We start from the raw sequence: 8,016 nt of genomic DNA, 5'->3' as shown, positions 1-8,016 counted from the left end.
AAGTAAGAGGCATCATCGTAACAGAAAGAAGTCAGAACACCTTGGGTTTGGGTTTTTTTCCCCTCTCAAATAAAAAGGCAGATTTCCCGATGATCACTGAAATTATAACGACAGCGATTGATCGGAGGGCTTGCAAAGGAAAAGGAAAAAAAAAAAAAAAAAATCATCATCATTGGTCCTAAAAACGCAACCGTTCCCCTTTGCTCACTTGGCACAATAGAAATTGACTGTCTCTCAAAGAGCCATGCGCCTAGTGCTATTTATAGCCGGGGGCTGTGTTGGAAGATACCATTAAGCCTGTGCCGGGCAGACAGACAGGGGGGTGGTTGGATGGGAGGAGGGGGTTTAGCCAGAGTAGAGGCAAAAGCAATCCCCCACCCCTAGCCTCCCTTCCCCGTACACACACACATCCACACACTCACACCCCACCCCCTAGTCTGGCTGGGAATTTGAACCGATCCAGCCTGTTTAAACGGAAAGGACACAGATCTTCAATGTAAAAAAAAAATCAGATCAGACCCAGAGAGAGAGAGAGAGAGAGAGAGAGAGAGAGAGACAGAGAGGGAGGAGTGTGTGTGTGTGTGAGTGTGTGTGTGTGTGTGTGTGAAAGAGGGAGAGGGAGCGAGAGAGCGAGAGAGAGGGAGAGAGAGGGAGAGAGAGGGAGGGAGAGAGAAAAGAAGAGGGGGAAAAAAAGGAAAGAAGATTTTCTCTATGTATATAAAGATGGCCACGTTAGCAAACGGACAACCAGACAATACCAGCCTGAGTAGCAATCACAGCAACCCCAGCACCAACGGGCATATGAACGGATTAAACCATAGTCCCGGAAACCCATCCACCATCCCAATGAAGGACCACGATGCCATTAAGCTCTTTATTGGGCAGATCCCCCGTAACCTGGACGAGAAAGACCTCAAACCGCTCTTCGAGGAGTTCGGGAAGATCTATGAACTGACGGTGCTGAAGGACAGGTTCACTGGCATGCACAAAGGTGAGTTACCTCCTGAACTTTCCCGGGAGAGATCGGGAAAGAAAGGCAGGCTTCCTCTCTCTCCCTGGCTCTCTCTTTCTCTCTCTCTTTCCTTTAGATTTCATTTCATTTTATTTCATTTTTGGTTGGCCCGGGGGCGGAGGCGGCAGGCTGGGGGGGCAGGGAGAGAAATAATAGACCCATCCTGGGAAGAGAAGAGCGAGAGTCAGGGCAGGGAGTCAGCTCCGTTTGGCTTATTTATTAGTATTTTTATTTCTTTCCCCGCTTTTTTGGGAGGTGAGAGGCAGCTCCCGGGAGCGCCGGGCGAGCGGCGGCGCGGGCGCGGGGCCGGCGGCAGCTGTCCGCGGTGCTGAAGCCGGAGCGGGTGCTCTGTATTTACCTTCGGGAGCCGCTCTTCGTCAGCCCAGGGGGTGTGTGTCCGTCTGTCTGTCCCTGGGTTTGCTGGCAACCCCCGATTTTACAACTGTTCTGTATCTGGCACCGGCGGCTTTTTATTTTCTTTCTTTCCTTCTTTCTTTTTTTTTTTTCTTTTTTTTTTTTTTTTTTTTTTTTTGGGAATTTCTTATTTTTGCTTCTGTCACATTTATAATTTGTAGTCCTCTACAATGCAAGAAGTGGAGGAGAGTGAGTTGCTCCGGGAGGGCTATTTCATTTTGGTTCTGTTGAAGACAGGAACGGGGATATAAACAACAATAAAGAAGCCCATCTCAAGCGGGGCAGGGGTGTGTGCACAAAATCACATTATGTGTGTGTGTGTGTGTGTGTATCTGTGTGAGAAGACAAGACAGAAAGGACAGGAGGCAGCTTAGTTCCAGAGGGAAGAAGTCTCTGACCAGGCATATTCCAAACGCTACTTTAATGTGCCTGAAGTCCATGCCGGGAACTTTTTAGGTTTTCTCTAAAGGTAGTGGAGATGTACTCCTCACACGATGCCTCACTTGCTCCATCTCTGCCCGCTCATTTCCCTGCTCAGCTTAGGCTCTCCGGAGGTGCCTATCAGATTAGATGGTGCTCCGTTTTGGGGGTGGGGGAGGGTGTGTGTAGTGGGGGAGAGATGCTCAGATCCTCGGGTAGGAAAGTAGGACTCACAGGGAGGAAGTTGAAGATAATTTGCATGGTAGCCCTGCTTAGGAGCAGGAGAGAACCAGGAGTGATATGAGCCACCTTATTAACTCAGATTTTGTATATGTATGTGTGTGTGTGTGTGTTTATTTTTTAAAAAAAGAAAAGGGAAAAGAAAAAGACTGGTCAGAAGTGATTGGGGTGTGACTCCAGATTTAGTGCAGGAGGAGAAAGCGTTTGCACGGTGCCACAGGGAGAGTGGAAGTTGTATCTTTTACAGGACAGCTTCAGTACCAGTGTCTAGTTCAGCTTGGTGGACTCCTGGCAGTGACAGTCACCGGTAATGGCATTACTGGCTTCCCAGCTTTCCAGATGCCTTGGCGAGTTGTAAATCTTGAACTTAACGGCATGTTTAGCAGGCATATCTTCCCCCTTCCCACTCACTTCCCTCCTTGCTTCCACTCTGAGGAAACGCGAATGAAAATATACCCTGACAGTGCAAAGTACCAGTTTTACACAGGCTAGGGAAAATATACAGGGCTCGGGGGCTAGGGACTCAGTCTAAGTTACAGGATATTTCTTCCATCCTTTCTTGCCAGTCGCTACAAACACCCTTTTCATTTTTAAAATGATCAGTGTAGCTCTTTTGAACCGTGCTTTCTTTTCAGACTGTCTTCCTAGAAGCCACATCAATGTCTGATGGGCATCATTTAAACACGACACCCGTACTATAATAATTATTAATAAAAGCAATAAAAATAATAGTAAGAAGTGCAGAGAAGGAAAAGTCCTGAGAGATTTCGTCTAATAGTGAGAGTAGACACTGAGCTCATGTGTATGTGTGCATGTGTTTGCAAAAAATTATCTAGCGTTTCTGTAAAATAAAAATAACAGCAGCAAAAGCTACACTGAAGAGAATCACTCAACATAGTGTAGAGGAAATCTTTGAGCTAACACTTCGATAAAGTATTTCTTCTGGTAGTGGGAGGTTACTGTGATTTGTTGATGAGATTTTATTCTTTTGTTATGTTTTACCTTAAACCTGAAATTAATCATTCTGCGCGCTAACTTCTATTTCATAGATTTGAGTTGTCCCTCTTTCAGTTCAGTTTTGCTTTTACTGTATGCCTGCATTCACAGAGACAAACTCAGGAAGGGGGAGAGAGAGAGAGAGAGAGAGAGAGAGAGAGAGGGAGAGAGAGAGAGAGAGAGCGAGAGAGGAGAGAGAGGAGAGAGAGAGAGAGGGATCATTTATCTTGCTTGGATGTGTTTAACACATATCCCTGAATTAAGCAAGATACTAACTTCATTTCCCTTCATTTCATTTCTGTTGTAAAGGTTATGCAACCTAGGAAAAAAGCCAGGTGGGGAAATCTTGTCACCTCATCAAACCAAATTGCATGAGTTCATCTCAAAGCAGTCATTTTTAACCTGCTGTAAGTTTTGGACTTTGGAAAGAAAATTTATGATGATGATTGTTTTTTTGTGGGCTAGGGTTTGAGCGAAGCTTCAATAGACATCGAGTTGCCAGCATTTCAAAGATCGGTTTTATTTAGTACATCCGAGAAGAGTTTGAACTCCTTTCTAGCGATGCCGCTGATTTATTAGCTAATCCTGATAAAAATGTGCCTCTGGCTACCTGGAAAAAAATTACTTTCTTGCCAGTAGTGATTAATTACTATTAAGTCAAAAAGCGTGATGGGGCTTTGAAGGATGAGGGTTGTGTTTGGCTTTTTTTTATTATTATTTTATTCATTTTATTTCATTTTTAATCTATTTTTTCTCTTTTCCCTTCTCTAAATGCAGTCATGTGAAGCATTGTATTCACTCAGATGTCCTTATTTTGGCTTTGCTTTGCAGGCGTAGGTGAAGAATTGCACAAAGATAGTCCAACTTGGCTCACAGGGGTAGGTTGGCAATACAAAACCCCAAGATGCTTTCCATAAGAGATGCATAATGCTTATACATTAATTGATCCATCACTCTCAGTTGATTTCTTTCCTAATTCAGAGGATGAGGCTGTGGCAGTGGTACACCCTGAAGGGTTAATAGTAGGCTGTAGTTTATTTAAGTGTGCGGAGAGCAAACCTTGGGTATAGAGGGGGAGAAGGTGGGATTGTTCTAGGGGAAGGGAAGAGAGAGGAATTAGCTTAAAGTAATAGAACAGCAACCAGAGTAATTTCAGGTGTAAATCCATTGAAACGAGATCAAAGGATGTGTATTTTTGAAAATGTTATGAAGATATCTTATTGTGGTTCCCCTGTATAGCAGGAGGAAATTGAAAATTAAGAACCTAAAGTACATTACGACGTCCTCTTCCAAGCAAAACTATCACAAAAAAAGAGTGAAGTCCCAGGTTCTCTCACCAGCAGCTCTGGCTGATACCAGTACAGACACCAGCAAAGAGGCAGGGGATTATGATTCTCTTGCAGATACACAAAGAGAGAAAGGGTACGGGGGAAGCAGCTTGTGGGGGAAGGCGGGAAAGGCTTGCCAGATCCCCGAGAAAATAAGCTTTCATGGCACAAGCATAGCTACTCCATATTTCCCCCATCCTTGCTTCTCTCCACACAGGGCAGGAAAAGGCTCCTGCTCTGGTACTTTGCTGTAGGGCTGGGAAGAGGCTGTGTGCTCTTCCACGGGTAGAAATCTACCGGGGCTGAGCTGACCCACCCACGCGCTCACACATACACGCACAGACATGCACTGAGTTAAGTAATCACACTTTAACAATTTAGCAAGACACTCATTCATAACTTCCCCCCATCTTATCTAGCTGTGGAGTATGCTTAAAGGCTGAGTTACTGGGAGATATAAAGGTTAGTGCTCTCAGGACAGCCATATTATAATGCATTATCTTTGAAGTCATTTAAGGCCAATTTAAGTGGTATTTAGTATAATATTTATGAATTAATGTAATCTAAATATAGGACTGTCCCCACAGGTTTAAACAGTCTTTTCTATTGAAGCTTGCTTGTACCCAAGGCCTGGGAAATGTTTTAATTTAAAACACACAAGTCTCCATAATATTCTATTTAGGAAGTCAGGAGAAATCAGCATTCCACTCTTAACTGAGATTTACTGAAACACATGCGGGCGAATGCACTTAAAGTGTGGAGATAGTGTGCACTGGGAAAGCAGGAGTCTTGCATAGACTTGAGAACAACAACACTCTTTCATCACTTTTTTTAGGGGTGGAAAAAGCACAAACCCCTCAAAACCTCTTTAAAATACACTGCTGCAGTCCCGTGGTTGGGGTGTTTCTCCTACCTGACCCGGACCTCACTCTGTAAGCATTCAGTGCAGATAAAAAAATGCGGTATGAAGAGAATAGTTTAGTTCTTTTACAGCTTTATCTTCTTAAAAGTATAAATAATTTTGAAATTTAGGATGCCTCTGGGATAGGGAAACAAGGCTTCCATTCATCATATTCTGTTCTGTTTGATTACAAAGATAGATGATAGAAAAATTAAAACCTTGTTAAGTTTAAGGATGTTTATAAAGGTTTTGGATATGTCAGAAATTCAAAGGCGCAATGAAAATGAGCATTCAGTTAAGATGATGTGTATGTTTATATGTAGAAATGTATAGATTGGTGTGTGTATACATATAGAAAAAGAGATGTGTACACATTCATGTGTACAGCCTTTGGGAGATGGAAATTTAGTTGGAAAGAAGCACTGCGCAATACAGGTGCTGAATAAACTCCTCCATAATTGAAACATAAGACTTGCCTGGATGAAAGCAACACATACAGCATTTAGTACAGTAGTAAACCAAACAAGTTTTAGGGAGGTAAACACACAAATAAACTGGAATAAAACAGAGGAGACTTAAGCTTTAGGTCTAAGGAACAACCCCTTAAAACAATCACAATGCAATTGGATAGCTTGATGGAAGAGAAGAAAAAAACAACCCCCTGTTCATTAAAATCTGCTGCACTTATGAGTGCCTATGTGTTTTGATAATGTCAAACAGATAGCCAAGATTGCTCCATAAATTAGAAGGGTATATGTTAACTCTTTTTTTTCAGGGGTCTGGGCATGGACACTGGTTTCTAAAAGCAGCTGCAGCCAGTTATGATGCTGTTGTTATGGTTATGTCAGCATTTCCAATACAAACTCTAATTTTCTGGGATCTCTTGCTTGCCTGTCAAGTTTTGCACTGAAAGCTGTTCCTCAGCTAGTCCCACTACTATATGAACTAATCATCCTTACAAGATGAATTTGTTTAAAAGTTACATTAATGTGTAAAAAAGAAAGAAATTAAAGTTTACGTGTCCACAGCTTTTGTTTCTTCTCTTACATTTCTCCAGGTTAGACTTACATTTCTTGCACTTTTATAGATTAAGATTGCTTCTGTCCCTCAATATCTACATATGCCGGTGCCTTTGGGCATTTTATGGAATAAAAAAGGGTACTTTTTCTTCTTAAAAAGAAACTAACTAGGAACAACTAAATTTCATAGCATTTATTTATCCCTACCCTATTTATTAAAACCTACCAAGGTTTTAATTAACGGGCGAATCAGAAACTCACTGATTTCTGCAAGAAACAATAGGAACAGGGGGGAGTTTGGTTTAGTTTTATGCCATTTTTTTTCCTATATCAAGCCAGAAAAGATCGGAAATTTTAGCACTGAAGTAGAGGGAAAAATTGAGGATCCTTGTCACCTTGCATGAGAAGCGTGGTTCATCTGGTCCAGTATCCCGCATCTGCTAGTGGCCAGTGCCACCGACAGGGCTTTCTTTAGCAGAGAATTCAAATTGCATAGCAAAATAAAAGCCAGGCATCTGATGGAATAGTCTTTTGAAGGAGATTGTCAGAAAGCACCTGGAAATTTTGTCTGGGTAAAGAGTGAGCGAGATTGCGGAAAGTGTCTTGTGCTCAACCGAAAGGCGGGTTGTTCCTGTCAGTGAGGGCAGACGGAGAACTCTCTGTTCATGGTGGTCAAGAGCAAAAGATGGAAGAGTTTGAGTGATCAAGGAGGGTCTCCTCCAGTCTTAAGAGCTGGAAGTATGCAGCCACATTTTTCAGCAAGACATCAGGGTGTTTTTTTATCATGCATACCCTGTGCGCATGCATACCAGCCGCACTGACCCGACAGACCATAACGACACTAAAGGAGCTGTTACTGTCCCTCCCGTCAATCAAGTGTGAACTGAGGCGGGTTTATGCGACAGGCAGTAATGGTTCCAAGGGAGAAAAAGTGGGGGAGATGATCTAGGCTGTTGGACCGCTTACCTGCATTTAAAACAGAGAGAAAACATCAGATGCCTAAAGACCCATGCAGGTGTTGGCTATAGCCTCAAATTAATATTCCAGAAAAACAGGGGGCTGCAGAGCTCAATGTGACCTGTCCATCAAGCACCATGCGGTTTCTGCCTCATAAGAGTTTGCACTAAGCAAGGGAGGTGTTAAGGAAACTAAGTTGTATCCCGACTTTAACAAATAACTGGTGCTTCATTAATCCCTGCGTCACTTTTACTTCGGGAGCAAAGGCCTGTTACCTGCTTGCTGGGCAGAACGCAGTGAGATTTCTGTCATCGCTTAGGTGGCTTCACATTTGGAAATCCTGTTGCAGGTTTGCACTTACTCCATATTTCACATTCCCTTTAAAATTCTGGATTATGGGTTTCACATAGCAAACTTCATCACTTGCAGCTAATGCTACTAATTTCTGCGCTTGTTGGCTTGTCCGTTAACTTAGCTTTACTTCTGTAAGTGAAACTAAAACTAAAACAAAGCTAAGGAACTGACAAAAGCCTGATTTCTGCCACATTTCTCTCTCACTTAAATGCTTCACCGATGCTTGTATGACTGTTGTCAGTGTTTGTCATGGTGGACTGACCCTTATGCATTAAAATCTGCTGCAGAAAAAGGGAAAAATATTAACCATGGTGAGTAAAAGTTTTGGATTTCTTCCACCATTGCTCCACTTACTGAGCTGGGGTATATATTACA

At 42.7% G+C, this 8,016-nt stretch overlaps 1 protein-coding gene across 31 annotated transcripts in view; it reads left to right on the top strand.

Moving 5' to 3' along the window:
• The first annotated feature begins 696 nt into the window (after positions 1-696).
• The window catches only part of CELF4 (CUGBP Elav-like family member 4), a 670,877-nt gene continuing 663,557 nt past the window's right edge, over positions 697-8,016 (top strand). For 30 of the 31 annotated variants that reach the window (XM_058865118.1, XM_058865105.1, XM_058865094.1 and 27 more), the window contains exon 1: positions 712-991. In XM_058865118.1, the coding sequence (XP_058721101.1) occupies positions 712-991 (280 nt within the window). Of the gene's footprint in view, positions 992-8,016 lie in introns of all 31 variants that reach the window. The other variant, XM_058865121.1, reaches the window with a different exon arrangement.

This window comes from Poecile atricapillus, chromosome Z (genome assembly GCF_030490865.1).
Source record: "Poecile atricapillus isolate bPoeAtr1 chromosome Z, bPoeAtr1.hap1, whole genome shotgun sequence".
Classification (NCBI taxonomy): domain Eukaryota; kingdom Metazoa; phylum Chordata; class Aves; order Passeriformes; family Paridae; genus Poecile; species Poecile atricapillus.
The sequence above is the reverse complement of the archived record's forward strand: the minus strand, read 5'-3'. Positions and strand labels throughout refer to the sequence as shown.